Raw genomic sequence first — 24,159 nt, 5'->3', positions numbered from 1 at the left:
TTCTGCACATCCAACCGCCCTTTGTGCCTCCCACGGCACCTTGGGATCTCAATTTGGTGTTGCAATTTTTACAGTCTGAATGGTTTCAGCCTTTACAGGAGGTTGACGTAAAGTTTCTTACAGAAAGACCGTCACACTGTTGTCCTTGGCTTCTGCAAGACGTGTATTTAATTTTCGTGAAGATAGAGTTGAACTCAGAATTTCTTCCAAAGGTGGTGTCTGCATTTCATATCAACCAACCTATTGTGGTCCCGGTGGTTACCGACACCTCTACTACTTCAAAGTCCCTGAATGTTGTGAGGGCTTTGAAAATCTATGTGAGGCGGACAGTGTGTCACAGAAAATCGGACTCGCTGTTTGTGCTCTATGATCCCAATAAAATTGGGTGTCCTGCTTCAAAGCAGTCTATTGCTAGCTGGATCAGGCTTACTATCCAGCATGCTTACTCTACAACAGGTTTGCTGGTTCCTAAATCTGTACAGGCCCACTCTACTAGGTCGGTGGGTTCTTCCTGGGCGGCTGCCCAAGGTGTCTCGGCTTTAGAGCTCTGCCGAGTGGCTACTTGGTCAGGTTCGAACACGTGTGCTAAGTTCTACAAGTTCGATACTTTGACCAAGCTAAGGTCCTCAGAGGCCAATCAGTTCTGCAGGTACCTCAGCACTCTCCCACCCGGTTTGGGAGCTTTGGTACATCCCCGTGGTACTAAATGAACCCCAGTATCCTCTAGGACGTAAGAGAAAATAGGATTTTAATTACCTACCGGTAAATCCTTTTCTCGTAGTCCGTAGAGGATACTGGGCGCCCGCCCAGTGCTTTGTGTCTTCCTACACTGTTACTTGGTTAAGTATTGTTGTTGGTTCAGCTGTTGCTGTCCCTCGTCAAGTTTGGTTAGCACGGCTTTCCTCTTGTTTGTGTGTGCTGGTTCAAATCTCACCCCTGTCCTTGAGATCCTTCTCTCAAAGTATGTCCTTCTCCTCTGGCATAGTTTCTAGACTGAGTCTGGTAGGATGGGCATAGAGGGAGGAGCCAGCGCACACTATTAATTTCTTAAAGTGTTCAAAGCTCCTAGTGGACCCGTCTATACCCCATGGTACTAAATGGGCCCCAGTATCCTCTATGGACTACGAGAAAAGGATTTACCGGTAGATAATTAAAATCCTATTTTTTTGTTTTATTAAAGCAGTATTTGTTAAACATACACAATGAAAGTATTCTCTCCTTTTTTATGAGTAACCATGTATGGCCGTAAGACCTTAAGGAACTCAAATAGACACATTTAAAAAAGCTGCAATTTATCTTTTATTTGGTGCACAGTCCGAATGCTAATGTTATGTGGAATCTATATAAGTTAAACAGCATCACTCTATGGGGGTAATTCAGATCTGATCGCAGCATCAAATTTGTTAGCTAATGGGCAAAACCATGGGGGTCATTCCGACCCGTTCGCACGCAGTGGTTCTTCACTGCGGTGCGAACGGGTCGGGACTGTGGCTGCGCGGTGCCCGCAATGCGCATGCACGTCGTTGCCCAGTGACGGAAGTCGCCGGGCAACGGCGCCAGGACCAAAGAAAGCGATCGCAGGCCCGATCGCAAGAAGATTGACAGCAGGAAGGAGGATTGGGGCGTCTACTCACCATTTCCCGGGCGTGGTAAGACAAACGCAGGCATGTCCAGGCGTTTGGAGGGCGGATGTCTGACGTCACAGCTGGGACCTTCATCGCTGGATCCGTCGCACTGGGTAAGTAGCTGCAGGGCTGATCTTGTTTTGCAGGAAACTTTTTTAGCATAGCAGGGCTGCAATAGCGATCGCAGCCCTGCTATGCTAAAATACACTCCCCAATAGGTGGCGCCAAGTTGATCGCACGAGCAGCAAAAAGTTGCTACATGCAATCAACTCGGAATGACCCCCCATGTGCACTGCAGGTGTGGCAGATATAACATGTGCAGAGAGAGTTAGATTTGGTTGGGTTATTTTGTTTCTGTGCAGGGTAAATGCTGCCTGCTTTATTTTTACACTGCAATTTAGATTTCAGTTTGAACACACCCCACCCAAATCTAACTCTCTCTGCACATGTTATATCTGCCGTCCCCCCCGCAGTGCACATGGTTTTGCCCGTTAGCTAACAAATTTGCTGCTGCGATCAGATCTGATTTAGGGGATCATTCCGACCTGATCGTAGCTGTGCTAAATTTAGCACAGCTACTTACACTGACATGCAGGGGTGCGCTCAGCACAGGGCTAATCCGCCCCGCATGTCAGGCGCCACCCCGCACAAGTACAAAAGCATCGCACAGCGGCGATGCTTTTGTACTTGAAGAGTAACTCCCAGCCAGCGAAACTCCTGCGGCTGGCCGGGAGTTACTCGTCGCTGCCCGGGTCGCAGCGGCTGCGTGTGCCCGGCCACCGCATGGTCCAGACACGACTGCGGTGGCCGGACCGCACCGCCTTCCGCCCAGCGACCGCATCTGCCTGTCAATCAGGCAGAGGCAATCGCTAGTCAACGACAGCCGTCAGCTGTCAGCCATGCGCCGGTGTATGCGCAGTTCTGACCTGATCGCTGCACTGCGATGAACTGCAGCGAGCGATCAGGTCAGAATGACCCCCTTAGGCCCTATGTGTGTTCATCTTGTCTCCTTTACTCAACGGGATTACTACTTAAGGTTCCCACGCCAGACAGATCTGATTGTGCATACACACTAGACGATATTGTCAACAATATCGCTAATTTTTACCCTTGTGAGTGACATTGTTTACATAGTAACATGGGGGGTCATTCCAAGTTGATCGCTCGCTAGCTAGTTTTAGCAGCCGTGCAAATGCTATGCCCACTGGGGAGTGTATTTTAGCTTAGCAGAAGTACGAACGCATGTGCAGCTGAGCTCTGCAAAAACAGTTTGTGCAGTTTCTGAGTATCTCTGAACTTACTCAGTGCTTGCGATCACTTCAGCCTAATTGTGTCCGGGTTTGACGTCATACACCCGACCAGCGAACGCCCAGCCACGCCTGCGTTTTTTCAAACACACCCTGAAAACGGTCAGTTGACACCCAGAAACGCCCCCTTCCTGTCAATCTTCTTGCGGCCGTCAGTGCGACTGAAAACTTCGCTAGAACCTGTGCAAAACAACAAATGCCTTTGTACCCGTATGTCGCGTGTGCGCATTGCGGTGCATACGCATGCGCAGAAATGCCGATTTTTAGCTTGATCGCTGCGCTGCGAACAACGGCAGCTAGCGATCAACTCGGAATGACCCCCATAGTATCTATGGTTGAAAAAAGACAATTTGTCCATCAAGTTCAACCTATTTGTGGTCTCCTATGCAGGATTATTTTGGTCTAAATTTTGTATGATGCTGATGTCAGCCATTGTGTTTTATTCCCTTTTCATAGTAACTATAGTGCGCGACTACGCACCATAACCCTGGATATCCATTAGGAATTTATCTAACCCATTCTTAAAGGTGTTGACGGAGTCCGCCATTACAACTCCCTCAGGCAGGGAATTCCAAACACGTATTGTCCTTACTGTGAAAAAACCTTTACGCCGCATTGTGTGGAATCTCCTCTCCTCTAACCTGAGCGAGTGTCCACGTGTCCTCTGTGCTGATCTTACCGAAAACAGGTCCTGTCCCTTTATATATTTGTAGATGTTGATCGTGTCCCCTCTTAGTATCCTCTTTTCCAGTGTAAACATGCCTAGCCTTGCAAGCCTTTCCTCGTATTCCAGCGTCTCCATGCCCTTAATTAGTTTGGTCACCCGCCTCTGAACCTTTTCTAGCTCCAGGATATCCTTTTTGTAGTATGGTGTCCCTTGAATCAATTCCACATTTTATGCATGCTAATATCTTATTAGCCTTCTTTGCTGCAATCCTACTTTGGGTACTGGCACTGCTGCTTAGTTTGCTATCTATGTGAACACCTAAGTCCTTTTCCAGTACAGAATCCCCTAATGTTACCCCATTTAGTATGTATGTGTAATTTTTGTTCTTGCTACCACAGTGCATTACCTTACACTTGTCTGTATTGCAGCACATTACAATATCGTCCAGTGTGTATACTGCAGACGAACGATGTGCGGTCTCTCATTATCATACCCCTGTGTCGCCGGTGCATGCAGCTCAATTTGGGCTTATCATCCAAAGCTGCATGTACAGGCTGGCCGCGGCGTGACGTCACTGAACTATATCGCTTGCACTATCATTCAGTGTGTACACACAATATCGGACGCGCGGCATACTTGGGAAAACACTGATATTGCTCATGCGGGGTAATTCAAACCTGATCGCTCGCTAGCTGTTTTTTACAGTCCTGCGTTCGCATAGTCGCCGCCCACCGGGGAGTGTATTTTAGCTGTGTAAGTGTGCGATCGCATGTGCAGCCGAGCGGTACAAAAAGGAATTGACGTCAGACACCCGCCCTGCAAACGCTTGGGGACACCTGCGTTTTTCCAAACACTGCTAGAAAACGGTCAGTTGACACCCACAAACACCTTCTTCCTGTCAATCACCCTGCGATCGCCCTTGCAAATGGATTCTTTGCACAAACCCATTGCTGAGTGACGATCCACTTTGTACCTGTGTGACGTGCCTGCGCATTGCGGTTCATACGCATGCACAGTTCTGACCTGAACGCTGCACTGCAAAAAATGCTAGCGAGTGAACAGGTCTTGATTACCCCCTTGGGGCGTATTGCCTAGTGTGTATGCACCTTGAGAACTATTGGAGCTCTGGTATTTACAACATTACCTCTAAAACAGATAAGCCTACCTCACTTATTATTTATTTATTATTACCAGTTATTTATATAGCGCACACATATTCCGAAACGCTGTAAAGAAAATATTTGGCCATTCACATCAGTCCCCACCCCAGTGGAGCTTACGCCCTAGATTCCCTACTACATGTACACACATTCAGACTAGGGTTAATATTACATTTTTGGAATGTGGACGGAAGCCGGAGTACCCGGATGAAACCCACAAAAGCACAGGGAGAATATACAAACTCCACAGGGTTAGGGGGGGGCAATGGTGGGAATTGAACCCGTGACCTCCGTGCTGTGAGTCAGTAATGCTAACCATTACACCATCCGTACTGTCCAAAATATATGTGGCACACAAGCGCCTGTCACTGTTATTTACTATATAGATCTGAATATATATGTGTGTGTGTGTGTGTGTTTCATGCGTTATTCAGGAGCTCCAAGTTGCTTGTGTTCTTATTACCTGGGATTGAACCACGCCCCCATTTATTAGGACACCCCCCCTTTTATCCGGCCGCACCAAAGTCCCTCTTTCTGAAGCCAAAAGGTTGGGAGGTATGCAACTGACTATGGGGGTCATTCCGAATTGATCGCTCGCTAGCAGTTTTTAGCAGCCGTGCAAACGCTAAGCCGTCGCCATCTGGGAGTTTATTTTAGCTTAGCAGAAGTACGAACGAATGCATCGCAGAACGGCTACAAAAAAATATTGTGCAATTTCTGAGTAGCTCCAGACCTACTCAGCGCTTGCGATCACTTCAGACCATTCAGTTCCGGATTTGACGTCACAAACATGCCCTGCGTTCGCCCAGCCACGCCTGCGTTTTTCCTGGCACACCTGCGTTTTTTTGAACACTCCCTGAAAACGGTCAGTTGACACCCAGAAACGCCCACTTCATGTCAATCACTCTGCGGCGGCCATTGCGACTGAAAAGCTGCGCTACACCTTGTGTAAAAATACATCGCCCATTGTGAAAGTATGTCACGCGTGCGCATTGCACTGCATATGCATGCGCAGAAGTGACGTTTTTTTACTTAATCGCAGCGCAGCGAACATTTTCAGCTAGCGATCAACTCGGAATGACCCCCTATAATTGGATCACAGAGATGACACAAATTGTGACTATGGGCCTAATTCAGAGATGTATGCAATCCTGATGGTTTACATACTGTACATCTCCAAGGTTTGTAGATTTGCACATGCATGGTATCTATACTGCGCATGTGCAGATCTGTATCTGTAATGAAGGTCTCAGTACCCCCTAGGCCAAAGGATGACTGACATGCTGCTGCCATGTAGGGGCAGGCAAGCAGCAGCGACTGCCAGTGTTACAAAAAAACAGGTAGAGGTATCAGCCACATGTTCTGGGTGTGTCGTAGCCAGTGGCTGCGTCATTGGGTACTGCTTCACTGGCCCCAGCAGCATGAAAACACTGACCATCCTGGGTATCCTAAGTTTCACACGGACTAGTAACAAGTGTTTAAATCTTTTTTTTTTCCACTTTAATGTGGTGATGAGCGGGTTCGGTTCCGCGGGATCCGAACCCCCCGAACTTCACCCATTTTACACGGTTCTGAGGCAGACTCGAATCTTCCCGCCTTGCTCGGTTAACCCGAGCGCACCCGAACGTCGTCATCCCGCTGTCGGATTCTCACGAGATTCGTATTCTATATAAGGAGCCGCGCGTTGCCGCCATTTTCACTCGTGCTTTGGAGATGATAGCGAGAGGACGTGGCTGCGTTCGCTCAGTTTCTGTGCTCAGTGTGCTGCAAATATCTGTGCTCAGTGTGCTGCAAATATCTGTGCTCAGTGTGCTGCAAATATCTACGTTCTCTGCCTGAAAAATGCTCCATATCTGTGCTGCATTGTAGTATATAGTAGGCGGACAGTGCAGAATGTTGCTGTGACCACCAGTGTATATATAGCAGTACGGTACAGTAGTCCACTGCTCTACCTCTGTGTCGTCAAGTATACTATGCATCCATACCTGTGCTGAGTTTTAGTTGTGCCCAGTATATAGTAGGAGGGACAGTGCAGAATGTTGCTGTGACCACCGGTATATATATAGCAGTACGGTACAGTAGTCCACTGCTCTACCTCTGTGTCGTCAAGTATACTACAAAAGTTCAGTAAAATGACCCAAAAATCAAAATTAAAAGCGTCTGATGAGAAGCGTAAACTTGCCAATATGCCATTTACGACACGGAGTGGCAAGGAACGGCTGAGGCCCTGGCCTGTGTTCATGGCTAGTGGTTCAGATTCACATGAGGATGGAAGCACTCATCCTCTCGCTAGAAAACTGCAGTGCCACTCCTAGATGGGCCAGGTGTTTGTGTCGGCCACTTGGGTCGCTTAGCTTAGCCATCCAGCGACCACGGTGCAAATTTTAGGACTAAAAATAATATTGTGAGGTGTTCAGAATAGACTGGAAATTAGTGGAAATTATGGTTATTGAGGTTAATAATACTATGGGATCAAAATGACCCCCAAATTCTATGATTTAAGCTGTTTTTGAGGGGTTTTTGTAAAAAAAACACCCGAATCCGACAAAAAATTTTCAGGGAGGTTTTGCCAAAACGCGTCCGAATCCAAAACACGGCCGCGGAGCCGAATCCAAAACCAAAACACAAAACCCGAAAAATTTCCGGTGCACATCACTACTTTAATGCCTCAGTCAGTATTTAATATAGCACAGCTTGATTATTGTATTCGCATACAATAATCAAGCTGGGCTATATTAAATACTGGATGAACACTACTGGAGATGAGGTAGGATTTCGGGGGAGGTGGAGTGACCCAGACATCCACATCTCTAAAGGGGCATATACACACACTCATGATGTATCACAGGAGGCATCGGAGGACAAAATACACTCACTGCCAGCATCGCAGGTCATATGCCATCTGACTAAGCCGAAGGCTACTCACAATGACCACCTCTGTTTAGTTGCCAAGGCCAGTAAATCTGCGTTGGAAGATGCAGGCACTAGCCTCCCATCTACCAGAAAAGGTGGCAAACACCCTTGTTTTCAGGAATACTGCCCGTCGCCTCCCATTCCCCACTCCCAGACAGCCGCAGCATGTCCCTCCTGCTATGGCTTAGGAGCACTGTGACCGTAGTCACAGAGAATAGTCACAGTGTAGATCCTGCACAGGTCTCTATCGGAGATGTGCATAAACCATAAGGTGTGCTTACATCTCTGAATCTGGTCCTAAGAGAAGATAAGAGCCCAATGTATAACCCATAATATCAGGGAGAAAAACACAGCCAATAGGAAACACTGATGTAGGAGAACAGAGTTGATGAGGGGAGGAAGAGAATGTAAGAGCCCCATATTACTAATGTAGAAAGGAGGTTAATGTGTAAAGCTCTAAGTGACAGAGTCCTGAGCAAGCAGAAAAGTCCTGATGTGAGATGAGAGATGTTAAGGTTGATAAACCCATGTGAGAAGCAGTGTAACAGTGAGTAAAGGCCAACTGCCCTAGGGGTTTGCAGTGGATGGTTTAGCAACCTGCTAATGGAGAGTGGTTTCACCATTGATGTCAATCCACCGAGAGTATACTATCTATGACTAAGCCCTGGGGTGAAGAGCAAAGGAGCACTGCCTACTCATGCACATAATGCCTCTTACACAGTGTCAGGTGGGGTCGGAATCAGTATGAATTACCGTCATCGGGATGCCGGCCGTCAGTATACAGATAACGGCATCCCGGCCGTCAATATACCAGCAGTGGGGCTCGGTGGCTTGCTACGCTCGCCACAGGTTCTTTATATAGGTGTATAGGTGTCGTGGGAATAGCCCCTGTGAGCCAGGATTACGGCTGGCGGCATTGTCAGCAGTTGGGATTCTGGCGTCTGTATCCTGACCACCGCCGGCAACTTAAATGCATCCCGTCAGGTGCTAGAACACCTTCACATGAATTTCATTTATTGGCTGGTCCTGCTTTTTTCATTTTTTTCACTCTGCTTCTTCCTTATATTTGTATGCCATCAGCCACCGTTGTTTACTTTTGTTACCAGTGTTTGTGAGGGAGATCTGGAGAAAGCCGACATACCCAGCCTTCAGGGACTGTTACCTGCAGAGAAAAAAAAATTTATATCCCAGTGTGAATCCACAAGAACGATGTGCATTCCACCCAACAAGAGGTATGTCGACCGATGAACCGTTACATTAAACACTGCATGATTTGGTGTGCAGTGTAGCGGTGCATCCTGCATTCACCTTCATGGCGTCATCAGCGGGGTCATCCCATCTGACGTGCAGCACATCAGATGGGAAGAGATCGCTGATGACGATTGAGCATGCACACTGAACGGTATGGCTGATTGTTCCAATTCACTTCTGAAAGATATATCCGCCAATATATTGCATAATGTGTACCTGGCCTAAGGGTCTATTAACAATTATATCCGAGGCAAAGGGCACAGCAGAGCCACTAGTGTCCTATCTGAAGATAAGTGAAATAAACAAGTGTAAGTGATGATTTAAAGGTATGGCTGGAAAATGCAGGATGCCCGATGGAAGTCATTTGAAGGTGGAAACCCACTTTACTGTTTTGCTTTACTAGCAGAAGAAAATATACAGGCACTTCCTTCCAAGCCATCAGTCGTGGATGAACTGTTCATAACATGCAGCTAAGGGGATTTCAGTGTTGGCCGGCACTCATTAAAGTGCTAGTAGCTATTAATCACACGGAATATACAGTCACACTGTGAAGTTGCAGTCAGTATTAGAACAAATGAATAATGCACAAAGGCAATCTGTCAGAACACAAGTGGACAATAAACATGAATCAATGGAAAGGCTTTTCTTTCATGTCACTGATAGCATTAATATCTGGCATTTCTTATCTTCCTGCTGTAAAATCTACAGGGAAGTTCAGGTATTTAAAAATGTAGATGATTGTTACATGATAATTGAAGAGCATTTCCCAGTAAGATGGTAACAAATCAGAATAAAGATAAGTAATGTTACTTTCTGGGAATAAGCATCTCTAACTGCTTTTATGATACAATACATCATATAATGTCTGACTTAAGGCTCAAATGAGTTGTCTCTTATTCAATTACAGAATTCATGCAATATCAGATTGACTTATTCATTCCTTTTGTAAGTGCTTTAGATCTATCCATTATTGCTTGGGGACATTCACAGGGTTGTCTAAATACTTTGTGGTATAGCTGAGACTGAGTGCGCCTTAGTGATATCATAGTAACTTGCTAAGCTGTGGTTTCATTTAACCTGCATCCCAAACCAGATTGCCTGTACTGTGGTTCCCCAATATAAATACTGTACTTCAGGGAATGCTAGATTGGGCACTTTTTTTTCCCTCTGGTCTTTCCCAACACCCCGGCTCATACAGTATTGACAACCCCACCAAAAGTTTATAAATACAGTATAATTCTCTCTATAATTATGAAAGACTTTCACTATTGAAATTGTTAAAGAAAGTAAGGTCATGCAGACATGCATCAGATTCTTGTGGGCCCTGGGCGATAATACTGAAAGATATGAACGATCTCGTTCATTAATGAACAAGATACCGTTCATATCTTTCAGTGTGGAGGCACCAGCAATGAACGATGCGCGGCCCCGCGCTCATTCATCGCTGGTGCCCCGTCGCTTGTGCATGCAGGCCAATATGGATGAGATCGTCCATATTTGCCTGCACTGCCATGGAGCCGGGTGACGGGGAGAGTGAAGAAACTACACTACCAGCCGTTGTTGCCTAGCGATCGCCTCTGCCTCTGGGCGGGTGGGAGCTGGACGGCGGCGTTAAGCCGCCGTTTAGGGGGGCGCGGTCCGGCAAACGCAGGCATGGCCAGACCGTTGGGGGGGGCGCGATGGCTGCGCGACGTCACGCAGCCGCTGCGGGCCGGGGAGCGACGAGTAGCTCCCGGCCAGCACGCTAAAGCTGCGCTGGTCGGGAGCTACTCTTGAAGTGCAAAGCCATCGCCGCTGTGCGATGCCCTTGCACTTCTGCAGGTGGGGGCCGGCACTGACATGCGGGGCGGACTAGCCCTGTGCTGGGCGTCCACCTGCATGTCAGTGTGAATGATCGTAGCTGTGCTAAATTTAGCACAGCTATGATCAACTCGGAATGAACCCCTATGTGTAGGGCCCATTACATGTCCTTGTGCAGCTCATATATTAGGCATTGGTTTATTTGTACAAGTAAGTCCAAGAATTTAATACAGCAAGTATAAACTGAACATTAAGTTTTTGTTGTTATGTTATAATATAAACAGTAGAGATGTGCACCGGACATGTTTCGGGTTTTGTGTTTTGGTTTTGTATTCGGTTCCGCGGCCGTGTTTTGGATTCGGACGCGTTTTTGCAAAACCTCCCTGAAATTTTTTTGTCGGATTCGGATGTGTTTTGGATTCGGGTGTTTTTTTTCAAAAACCCCTCAAAAACAGCTTAAATCATAGAATTTGGGGGTCATTTTGATCCCATAGTATTATTAACCTCAATAACCATAATCTCCACTCATTTCCAGTCTATTCTGAACACCTCACACCTCACAATATTATTTTTAGTCCTAAAATTTGCACCGAGGTCGCTGGGTGACTAAGCTAAGCGACCCAAGTGGCCGGCACACTGACGTCACGCAGCCGCTGCGGGCCGGGGAGCGACGAATAGCTCCCGGCCAGCACGCTAAAGCTGCGCTGGTCGGGAGCTACTCTTGAAGTGCAAAGCCATCGCCGCTGTGCGATGCCTTTGCACTTCTGCAGGTGGGGGCCGGCACTGACATGCGGGGCGGACTAGCCCTGTGCTGGGCGTCCCCCCGCATGTTAGTGTGAATGATCGTAGCTGTGCTAAATTTAGCACAGCTATGATCAACTCGGAATGAACCCCTATGTGTAGGGCCCATTACATGTCCTTGTGCAGCTCATATATTAGGCATTGGTTTATTTGTACAAGTAAGTCAAAGAATTTAATACAGCAAGTATAAACTGAACATTAAGGTTTTGTTGTTATGTTATTATAATATAAACAGTAGAGATGTGCACCGGACATGTTTCGGGTTTTGTGTTTTGGTTTTGTATTCGGTTCCGCGGCCGTGTTTTGGATTCGGACGCGTTTTTGCAAAACCTCCCTGAAATTTTTTTGTCGGATTCGGATGTGTTTTGGATTCGGGTGTTTTTTTTCAAAAACCCCTCAAAAACAGCTTAAATCATAGAATTTGGGGGTCATTTTGATCCCATAGTATTATTAACCTCAATAACCATAATCTCCACTCATTTCCAGTCTATTCTGAACACCTCACACCTCACAATATTATTTTTAGTCCTAAAATTTGCATCGAGGTCGCTGGGTGACTAAGCTAAGCGACCCAAGTGGCCGGCACACTGACGTCACGCAGCCGCTGCGGGCCGGGGAGCGACGAATAGCTCCCGGCCAGCACGCTAAAGCTGCGCTGGTCGGGAGCTACTCTTGAAGTGCAAAGCCATCGCCGCTGTGCGATGCCTTTGCACTTCTGCAGGTGGGGGCCGGCACTGACATGCGGGGCGGACTAGCCCTGTGCTGGGCGTCCCCCCGCATGTTAGTGTGAATGATCGTAGCTGTGCTAAATTTAGCACAGCTATGATCAACTCGGAATGAACCCCTATGTGTAGGGCCCATTACATGTCCTTGTGCAGCTCATATATTAGGCATTGGTTTATTTGTACAAGTAAGTCAAAGAATTTAATACAGCAAGTATAAACTGAACATTAAGGTTTTGTTGTTATGTTATTATAATATAAACAGTAGAGATGTGCACCGGACATGTTTCGGGTTTTGTGTTTTGGTTTTGTATTCGGTTCCGCGGCCGTGTTTTGGATTCGGACGCGTTTTTGCAAAACCTCCCTGAAATTTTTTTGTCGGATTCGGATGTGTTTTGGATTCGGGTGTTTTTTTTCAAAAACCCCTCAAAAACAGCTTAAATCATAGAATTTGGGGGTCATTTTGATCCCATAGTATTATTAACCTCAATAACCATAATCTCCACTCATTTCCAGTCTATTCTGAACACCTCACAATATTATTTTTAGTCCTAAAATTTGCACCGAGGTCGCTGGGTGACTAAGCTAAGCGACCCAAGTGGCCGGCACAAACACCTGGCCCATCTAGGAGTGGCACTGCAGTGTCAGACAGGATGGCACTTAAAAAAATTGGCCCCAAACATCACATGATGCAAAGATAAATGAAAGAAAAAAGAGGTGCAAGATGGAATTGTCCTTGGGCCCTCCCACCCACCCTTATGTTGTATAAACAGGACATGCACACTTTAACAAACCCATCATTTCAGCGACAGGGTCTGCCGCACGACTGTGACTGAAATGACTGGTTGGTTTGGGCCCCCACCAAAAAAGAAGCAATCAATCTCTTCTTGCACAAACTGGCTCTACAGAGGCAAGATGTCCACCTCCTCCTCATCGTCCGATTCCTCACCCCTTTCACTGTGTACATCCCCCTCCTCACAGATTATTAATTCGTCCCCACTGGAATCCACCATCTCAGGTCCCTGTGTACTTTCTGGAGGCAATTGCTGGTAAATGTCTCCACGGAGGAATTGATTATAATTAATTTTGATGAACATCATCTTCTCCACATTTTCTGGAAGTAACCTCGTACGCCGATTGCTGACAAGATGACCGGCTGCACTAAACACTCTTTCGGAGTACACACTGGAGGGGGGGCAATTTAGGTAAAATAAAGCCAGTTTGTGCAAGGACCTCCAAATTGCCTCTTTTTCCTGCCGGTATACGTACGGACTGTTTGACGTGCCTACTTGGATGTGGTCACTCATATAATCCTCCACTATTCTTTCAATGGTGACAGAATCATATGCAGTGACAGTAGACGACATGTCAGTAATCGTTGGCAGGTCCTTCAGTCCGGACCAGATGTCAGCACTCGCTCCAGACTGCCCTGCATCACCGCCAGCGGGTGGGCTCGGAATTCTTAGCCTTTTCCTCACAGCCCCAGTTGCGGGAGAATGTGAAGGAGGAGCTGTTGACGGGTCACGTTCCGCTTGAGTTGACAAGTGTCTCACCAGCAGGTCTTTGAACCTCTGCAGACTTGTGTCTGCCGGAAAGAGAGATACAACGTAGGTTTTAAATCTAGGATCGAGCACGGTGGCCAAAATGTAGTGCTCTGATTTCAGCAGATTGACCACCCGTGAATCCTGGTTAAGTGAATTAAGGGCTACATCCACAAGTCCCACATGCCTAACGGAATCGCTCCGTTTTAGCTCCTCGTTCAATCTCTCCAGCTTCTTCTGCAAAAGCCTGATGAGGGGAATGACCTGACTCAGGCTGGCAGTGTCTGAACTGACTTCACGTGTGGCAAGTTCAAAGGGTTGCAGAACCTTGCACAGCGTTGAAATCATTCTCCACTGCGCTTGAGTCAGGTGCATTCCCCCTCCTTTGCCTATATCGTAGGTAGCTTTATAGGCTTACAAAAATTAATAGAGGCGCTTTATAGGCTTGAATGGCCTTTTGCTGCTCCTCCATCCTCTGAAGCATATAGAGGGTTGAATTCCACCTCGTTATCACCTCTTGCTTCAGATGATGGCGGGGCAGGTTCAGGAGTGTTTGCTGGTGCTCCAGTCTTCGGCACGCGGTGGCTGAATGCCGAAAGTGGCCCGCAATTCTTCAGGCCACCGACAGCATCTCTTGCACGCCCCTGTCGTTTTTTTAAAAATTCTGCACCACCAAATTCAATGTATGTGCAAAACATGGGATGTGCTGGAATTTGCCCACATGTAATGCACGCACAACATTGGTGGCGTTGTCCGATGTCACAAATCCCCAGGAGAGTCCAATTGGGGTAAGCCATTCTGCGATGATGTTCCTCAGTTTTTGTAAGAGGTTGTCAGCTGTGTGCCTCTTATGAAAAGCGGTGATACAAAGCGTAGCCTGCCTAGGAACAAGTTGGTGTTTGCGAGATGCTGCTACTGGTGCCGCCGCTGCTGTTCTTGCTGCGGCAGGCAATACATCTACCCAGTGGGCTGTCACATACATATAGTCCTGAGTCTGCCCTGCTCCACTTGTCCACATGTCCGTGGTTAAGTGGACATTGGGTACAACTGCATTTTTTAGGACACTGGTGACTCTTTTTCTGACGTCTGTGTACATTCTCTTTATCGCCTGCCTAGAGAAATGGAACCTAGATGGTATTTGGTACCGGGGACACAGTACCTCAAACAATTCTCTAATTCCCTGTGAATTAACGGTGGATACCGGACACACGTTTAACACCAAAGCAGCTGCCAAGATCCGAGTTATCCGCTTTGCAGCAGGATGACTGCTGTGATATTTCATCTTCCTCGCAAAGGACTGTTGGACAGTCAATTGCTTACTGGAAGTAGTACAAGTGGTCTTCTGACTTCCCCTCTGGGATGACGATAGACTCCCAGCAGCAACAACAGCAGCGCCAGCAGCAGTAGGCGTTACACTCAAGGATGCATCGGAGGAATCCCAGTCAGGAGAGGACTCGTCAGACTTGCCAGTGACATGGCCTGCAGGACTATTGGTTTTCCTGTCTAATGAGGAAATTGACACTGAGGGAGTTGGTGGTGTGGTTTGCAGGAGCTTGGTTACAAGAGGAAGGGATTTAGTTGTCAGTGGACTGCTTCCGCTGTCACCCAAAGTTTTTGAACTTGTCAATGACTTCTGATGAATGCGCTCCAGGTGACGTATAAGGGAGGATGTTCCTAGGTGGTTAATGTCCTTACCCCTACATATTACAGCTTGACAAAGGCAACACACGGCTTGACACCTGTTGTCCGCATTTCTGTTGAAATAATTCCACACCGAAGAGGTGATTTTTTTTGTCATTTGACCGGGCATGTCAATGGCCATATTAGTCCCACGGACAACAGGTGTCTCCCCGGGTGCCTGACTTAAACAAACCACCTCACCATCAGAATCCTCCTTGTCAATTTCCTCCTCAGCGCCAGCAACACCCATATCCTCATCCTGGTGTACTTCAACAGTGACATCTTCAATTTGACTATCAGGAACTGGACTGCGGGTGCTCCTTCCAGCACTTGCAGGGGGCGTGCAAATGGTGGAAGGCACCACCTCTTCCCGTCCGGTGTTGGGAATGACAGGCATCGCAACCGACACAATTGGACTCTCCTTGGGGATTTGTGATTTAGAAGAACGTACAGTTCTTTGCTGTGCTTTTGCCAGCTTAAGTCTTTTCATTTTTCTAGCGGGAGGATGAGTGCTTCCATCCTCATGTGAAGCTGAACCACTAGCCATGAACATAGGACATGGCCTCAGCCGTTCCTTGCCACCCTATGTCGTAAATGGCATATTGGCAAGTTTACGCTTCTCACCAGACGCTTTTAATTTTGATTTTTGGGTCATTTTACTGAACTTTTGTTTTTTGGATTTTACATGCTCTCTACTATGACATTGGGCATCGGCCTTGGCAGACGACGTTGATGGCATTTCATCGTCTCGGCCATGACTAGTGGCAGCAGCTTCAGCACGAGGTGGAAGTGGATCTTGATCTTTCCCTATTTTACCCTCCACATTTTTGTTCTCCATTTTTTAATGTGTGGAATTATATGCCAGTAATATATCAATAGCAATGGCCTACTGTACTATATATGTATTCTGTTGGTCACCAAAATGCTGCACTGTAATACTAGAAGCTATAGAAAAGTATATATATTATTGTATATATCAGTACAGAGCGGTGTAACTGTGACATGTGTCCTGACAAGCACTATAGAAGCTATAGAATAGTATATATATTACTGTATATATATATATATATCAGTACAGAGCGGTGTAACTGTGACACATGTGTCCTGACAAGCAGTATAGAAGCTATAGAATAGTATATATATTACTGTATATATATATATCAGTACAGAGCGGTGTAACTGTGACACATGTGTCCTGACAAGCAGTATAGAAGCTATAGAATAGTATATATATCACTGTATATATATATATATATATATCTATCAGTACAGAGCGGTGTAACTGTGACACATGTGTCCTGACAAGCAGTATAGAAGCTATAGAATAGTATATATTATTATACTGGTGGTCCCCAGTCCCCACAATGCAGCACACTGAGCACAGAGATTTGCAGCACACTGAGCACAGATATGGAGCGTTTTCAGGCAGAGAACGTAGATATTTTCAGCACACTGAGCACAGATTATTTGCAGCACACTGAGCACAGATATTTTTAGCACACTGAGCACAGATTACGGAGCTTTTCAGGGAGAGAACGCTGCCACGTCCTCTCCGTTCAATCTCCAATGCACGAGTGAAAATGGCGGCGACGCGTGGCTCCTTATATAGAATACGAATCTCGCAAGAATCCGACAGCGGGATGATGACGTTCGGGCGTGTTCTGGTTAACCGAGCAAGGCGGGAAGATCCGAGGCTGCCTCGGATCCGTGTAAAGTGGGTGAAGTTTGGGGGGGTTCGGATCTCAACGAACCGAACCCGCTCATGTCTAATAAACAGACAGGTCAAAAAGATGTTGACAGCCTCTTGCTATAGTGTTACAAAGACCAGTAAAGTCCTAGGAAATATTCCTAGCTTTATCAAGCTCAAATATACCATTTTCATGTGCAATCCAATATGATATTTGACACCATTGAGAGGAAATAAAACATAACCAGGCTTTCTTAAAGGCACAGTAACAGGTTTATTGCAATGTGATTGAGTGGATTTACAAAAATTGGTCGTGATATTTGGAGCGAGATGCTTTCTTTACACACTGGATCACACCCGCTACAGACAGCAGTTAAGCAGCCTGTTTGAAGCACTGTTATTTTTTTCCTCTCTTCGCTTGCTATGCACAATAAAATGAGCAATCTCTCTTATAGAAATATCTGTTTCTCAAGGTGATACGAACAGTAATCCAGAAAAGTTTGATCCTAATTGTTAAAATCTCCACCACCTTCACACCTGTACACAGAATGGGTTGAAAGGAGGTAAAGTGGGCACTTTACTTCATATGTTAGTACTGTATAGTGGCCACAGCCAGGAGCGTCAAACCATTTATAGGTTGGGGGGGGGTCTCATTTTGGCGCTCTGGGGCGGAGCCATCGGGATGAGGAGGTGGAACTACGCGGGTGAAATGGAGGCGGCACCATAGTCGTGAGAGAGAGGGAGAGTGTCAAGGATAGAAAGAGGGAGAGAGAGAGAGAGAGAGAGAGGGAGACAGTGTCAGGGAGAGTAGCCGAGAGTGTCAGGTAGAGAGACACTGTCAGAAAGCAAGAAAACAAAGAGTGTTAGGAAGAGAACGGAGCAAGAGGAGAGAGAGATCTTTGCTGGTACCCCCTAGCAGACAACCCCGTCCCTCCTCCCAGCATGCAGCTCACGGCCAGCAGCCAGAGAAGGGCATAGCGTGTCACACACACACAGGGGCAGGGGACGCACAGTTCTCCACACATGGGTGGCACAGAATGTTATACACACAGGGGTAGGGGGCACACACACAAATGCAGTGGGCATAGGGGGCCACACAAAAGGGGGGGTAGAGGGTGCCACACACACATAACTAAGGTATGGAGCACAGGGGGTTTGGGGGCAGGAGAGCACAAGGTGTCACACACACACATGGGGCCACACACCAGGGTGAGGGGGTAGTACAGTACACATAAGGCAGGGGTACAGGGGAACGGGGCGGCAGAAGGGCACAGGGCTCTTCTGTCACTCACCATTCCATGTCCAAGCAACCTTGGGGTGTAAGAGAGTGAGGCCCGCGGACCCAGACATAGGCTAAAGAGGAGGTCAGCGGCAGGAGGATCAGAGCACCAGTGCCCATGCAACACCATGGCACCGCGGCCGCTTGGCCGGTAGTGTGAGGCTGGAGGCACGGATTGAAGGAGTCGAGGACACTCCTGGAACTGTGCCCGGTAACTAGTTCACCCCAATGGGGCAGCTGCTGGAGGAAGGAGGGCGGAAGGCGGGACCGCTGGGGAGTCGGACGGCTCAGATCTCTGGCACGGGGGAGGGGGGGAATGCAGGTGGTGCACTGTAGTGTGACAGGGTACAGGTGGATCGGCGGGCCCTGAAGGTAGTCCAGAGCAACGGCAGCCACATCCCTTCACCGACGACAGTCACACCACTGCCTGCAATAGCAGTGGTACGGCTCTCCGTACACCCCTCATATCATAGCTGATCCAACCCTATGCTTGGAAGGTATGCCCCTAGGCATAACAAATACCCTAGCAAGGGCCGCCTCTGTTTTCCCTGTACTGCACGGAGGTTGTGATGTGCGGTCTTTCAACTGATCACACATCGCTCCTCCTGTGCATGAGCCGGCACCTCTCAAGTTTGGAGGGCAAGCTGCCTGTAAGCATGCTGATTGGTGGATGACTGAAGCTATCCACAAATCAGAGTGCTGACAGCCATTCACTGTATAGAAGTATGTGGAGGACGCCTAAGTTATGTTTTGTTTTTTAAATCGTTCCTGTGAATGGGTGCTTAGGGACCCCAGTGCATTGCTTTGCCCAGGGCCTACAACACTGCTGAGACAGTGCTGTGTTAGTGTTCCTATAACAGGAGATAAACTGTAGCTGAGAGCGGGATTTCTAGACTCGAGAGATTATCAAAGAATAAATCACTGCTCTAGACATCTTCCTTGTACAAAGAGAAGACGCTAATAAAATAACACTTACGCATATGTAATAAATAGCAGCTCAAAGTAATAAAAGGAGTTAAAGAACTCTGAATAAATAAGCTTGGGAAAAACACAGAACAGTGATAAGATTGTACTTTCCTGAAGGTTTTTATGTCAGCAGAAGTAGCAGCAGTTCAGGACCAGTAAAACCAGTCAGTGCAGTTGGTTTAAAAATAATGAAAGGCAGCCAGCCCCCTTCTAAATGTTTAACCATAAACTTATATTGTCCTTTCCGAACTGTGGTCCTGATTCAGAGGTGGACGCGTATGTCGCCTCTTTGATTATGCATGCAGTGGATCTGCAAAAATCTGCTAACACTGCAGCTGCTGTCTTGTGCGCAGAGATGCCCACTGATGGCGTGTCTGATCCACCTCTTGCATCAAAAAGGAACACCGCCAGTCACATCGCAAGTATGCCGCTGATTCAGGCCATGTATGTGGTGTGCAGTGATTGATGTTTGAGGTAAAGTAGAGGAACTGAATATCCAGACCCAGAATATCCATGCTAAGTTCAGATCAGATGCACTTTAAGAGAGGAAGACTTGTGCATGCACAGTAGACTATGGCATCTACTACTGCACCACCGGAGAGGAGGGGCCCCACAGGCCCCAAATTTCTGGCACTGTGACAGTCTACTGCGTATGTGCAGGTCTTTGGGAACATGCAGAACATTCACTTCTCACTGTAAAATCACTGCTTTGTAGATGTGTGGAAAAAAAGATATGCTCCTTCATAGATTAATCTGAACCTTATTCGGAACGCCCCGCCCCCCCAATTCCACTATGACGACCCTCCCTACGGCTGCCGCTGTCAATCACACTGCTGTCAATTACATTCTTCCTGGATGTGGCCGCAATGTGTAAGGCCGTGTATGCGCACAATGTGCAAATGTGCGGCTGCATACAGGTTTGAATAAACCCCTAATTCTGAGTTGTGAGCAAAGCAAAAAAATAAAAAAGCAAATAACTTTTGTACATGGACAAGCCATATTGCAATGCAAGGGGTGAAAATACATGTATTCTTATTACAAGCAGGACGTGTACTTGCTGATTTTGTATGTGGCACAGGAATACTAAACAGATTTATTTTTACACTTTGTATAGTCAAAACTCAGGAGCCCCAGGGAACTTTTTGCCTTCTAAACACAGAGCAACCCTGCTGACCGTCAGTGGCGAATTTCAAGGTCAGGCTGCCCCCCATCATCTCACCACCTCCTTCATTTTGGGGCCAGCCCGTTTGCTTCAAGACCAACAAAGCAGCCCCAAGCTCACCCTACTACCAGTCCCTGCCAAAAAACTTGCTGCCTATCAAGTTCCTCATGTCCCTAGTGGTAAATCCGCCACTGCCGACCGCAGAGTGAGACAAAATAAATTAAACAAAATACTCTCACTGTTACAGGCTGTCTAATGGGGGGATGGAGAACCCTTTTAGGCCATAATTAGTACATGTAATATTTGTACTCTAAATCAAGCGAACTTAATTACAAATATGTATTTCTCTTTTTTTGCCTTACAGATGATTGGGGATGATGGACACCGGTGAGCACTGAAAGTGGTGCAAAACAATAAGCACGTCCAGCCTGGATCCTCCCTCTTAAAGAGTGCAGCTGTCTAGGTTCATTAGCTTGACGATGGTCACACTTCGTTGGAATTGCTTCCATCGCTGCTTCTGCCCATCATCCATCCTTGCAGCCATGAGCTCACAGGCTGCCCAGCTGTCCTACCACTATAAGTCTTTTTGTGGAGATTATGAAAGGGTGGAGACTGCACTAGAGAGGCTGGAGGCCAGTGGCTACTACTGGAGCACTCTCTCAGGTACTGAAGCCAAAAAACTGTTATCTGACCAGCCAGTCGGGTCCTTTCTCATCCGTGACTCTTCAGACCACCACCATTTGTTTACCCTTAGTCTTCGCACATCTGCTGGGATTACCAACCTACGCATCAAACTGGAGGGAACGTCTTTCTACCTTGAGACATTGGCCGGTGCAGAAAGCCCACCAACCTTTCCATGTGTGGTGAAACTGGTTGAACATTATATGCGTTTAACGGCAGCCGGGGAGTCTGACTCTAATCTATGCTACATCGAAGGGAAGGAACAGCCTGTTCCTCTTATGCTTACACAACCACTTAATTGTAAAGTGGTTTCTCTACAGTATTTGTGCAAAAGGACAGTGGTGGCCAACATGCCAGCAGAAGCATCTGGCTCTGACGGGAACTTGGAGGAACTTCCTGTTTCTAAGATGCTTCGGAATGCCTTTCAAAACTAGAAATAGCTAATTTAAGATAAATAAGTTTCATTGGAGACTCTTAAAATACCCTAAGGCAGTCTCTTAAATAAAATGCTTTCAGGATTTTTGGTCTATGTTTTGTTAAATTCAGTATGAAGTCATCCAGGAAAGTGAACATGAAATGAACTTATTAGAACACATCTTTCAAAGATAAAAGAAATTTGTCTGCTGGAGATAATAGTAGATTATTTCCTTATATGGAGTTTACCTAGATGAAACCCTATTATGTAATTCGGCTGACATTCAACTTCCATGTATTGCCACATTTGTTTGTTTAAACGTATTCATTTATCAACGCTTCACAAACAGTGAGATAAGGAGCATGAAATCAGCAGCAGAACAAGTGAGTGGCATTAGGTAAATATAAGTAATTACATTTAGAAGAAAATACACAATATTTTATATGAAAATATCCTTTTAACACTTTCAGATATGAAAAACACTTGTTCTTTGTGTTATATTAATTGATGCCACATGACTTATAAAGCATAATCCTATTACATTCCTGCATACTTCCCTACAAATCCTAATATACTCCCAAACAGGCCCAGCCATGCCCCAGTGTGTACATGCTAATATTGTTTCTTGCAAGATTGTTCTCCTTTTTATGGTAAGTCACGTGCCCTTTTGGATTTTCGGCATAAATATCATTGAATTAGACACAGTTGGCCTGAAGCAGCGTTGAACCCAAGTTCGATTTCAAAGAATATCTGTATTTTTGTGAAGAGGCACATTATGGAGTACATACACATGTACTGGTGTTGTAAGTCAGTCTCCTCACCGCTTGTGGCCAAATTGATGAAGCAGGATTGTAATGAGGTGTTTGCAACAACAGCAAACTTCATATAGGGTGCATCATCAGGATTGGAGTTGTGCGTAAATGTAAATATGTTGATTTTCAGACAACTCTTTTGCAGCAAAGATAGATCTGATGTAAGTGCGCACTGTTAATGATGATTTGTGTTCATCTCTGCATCCGACCCTGTATGAGTTGCTACAGTGGAGTTTAAAGACTTGATAATAGTTATTTTTTATGGAGGAATAGATTGTAACATGTACAGGTATGTAGTTCTGCGTTTCCTTGGTCATGTATAGAGTGTGCTGCTTTCAGGCAGTGTAAATGAATGCTGATTCCAACATTTTAAGCATTTAAAATAAGTTGTTTTTAACTTGCAGGAGTTCAACTTGCTGCACAAATGTGACACCATGGAACCTTTTTGTGTAACTATGCCCAGTTTTACATGGCACATGGATTTGCAGACCTGGGTGATTGCATCTGCAGGATGTTTCCAGCAACTTTGATGTAATGGCGACCAGGGGGTAAATTTACTAAAGGTCGACTTTAAATCTATTTTAACCGATATTGTGTTTTAGGGACTAAATCTCACATTTACTACAATTTTTGAATTCAACCTTTAGTAAATGTACCCCCATGATTTCTACACCATCCAGTTACATGCAGGAAAGCCCATTTTTAGACGCCATTCAAACAATGTAATGAAAAATTTCATACACTCAAAAAAGTTACATGTAGTAAAAGACCGTCCCATTATCCCCACACAATCATACTTCATTTAAAAGGGCTCTTTCTAAAATGCTAGTTTTCAGGAGTGTCAAAGCATCCTGCCAATTTCAACTTAGGCAGTTCCAATGACCATACATATACCCGCTCTCTGCAGCTTGTAAATAAGTTTCAGTATCCGTACAAATAGCTCTTAACTGAACGACTACCAAGACTTATGTATGTAATTGCAAAACTAACACTTGGCCCTGTCAAGAGCGTCTACAAAGGCCTACTTCTGTATTATTTTTAAAATTATAACAAAGTAAAGGCTTCTTGTTTGTATGTTTTTTAGCAATTGCACACTTTAGTAAATAAGTGTTATTGCTAGGTTACACCAATAATTAGGTCTCATAATGGACCTATGTAACTTATCTCCTATATTACTGCTGTACATTTGCATCCAACATGATCTCATGGCAAATTGCTGCTGTGGCTCCAGCCTATCACAACCATATCATATAGCACCACAGATAATATCTTATACAAGGGCGTAGCCAGAACTTTGTGGACTCCATAGCACATTTTGACGAGGGGGGGGGGGGGGGGGGGGGGGCTGTCCCTATGCTTCTATAGAGACACTTCTCTTGTTAATTTTATTCCCCATGATAGTGCCGTAGTTTATTTTCTCAACCATAGTAGTGCCTTAGTTAATGTTATGTCCCATAGTAGTGGCCTAATTCATTTTATGCCCCATAGTTCATATTATGTCACATTGTAGGGCTGCCAGTACACATTATTCCACACAGTACCCCCAATTCACATTATGTCACATTGTAGGGCTGCCAGTACACATTATTCCACACAGTACCCCCAAATCACATTATGGCATACAGTGTCCTCAGTTCATATTGTGCCATATTACAGTACCACCTGTTCATATTATGCCACACTATAGTAC

General features: G+C 46.1%; 1 protein-coding gene across 3 annotated transcripts in view; it reads left to right on the top strand.

Annotated features, from left to right (window-relative positions):
• LOC134966269 (suppressor of cytokine signaling 3-like) overlaps positions 1 to 22,433 on the top strand; it is a 54,943-nt gene extending 32,510 nt beyond the window's left edge. The window contains exons 2-4 of one of the 3 annotated variants that reach the window (XM_063942873.1): positions 8,779 to 8,904; positions 20,514 to 20,593; positions 20,926 to 22,433. In XM_063942873.1, the coding sequence (XP_063798943.1) occupies positions 21,041 to 21,676 (636 nt within the window). In that variant the 5' untranslated portion in view covers positions 8,779 to 8,904; positions 20,514 to 20,593; positions 20,926 to 21,040 and the 3' untranslated portion in view covers positions 21,677 to 22,433. The remainder of the gene's footprint in view (positions 1 to 8,778; positions 8,905 to 20,513; positions 20,594 to 20,925) is intronic. The other 2 variants (XM_063942874.1, XM_063942875.1) reach the window with 2 other exon arrangements.
• Positions 22,434 to 24,159: the final 1,726 nt, after the last annotated feature.

Source organism: Pseudophryne corroboree, chromosome 10, assembly GCF_028390025.1.
Source record: "Pseudophryne corroboree isolate aPseCor3 chromosome 10, aPseCor3.hap2, whole genome shotgun sequence".
NCBI lineage: Eukaryota > Metazoa > Chordata > Amphibia > Anura > Myobatrachidae > Pseudophryne > Pseudophryne corroboree.
Note: the sequence above shows the minus strand (reverse complement) of the source record. Positions and strands in the feature narration are given on the sequence as shown.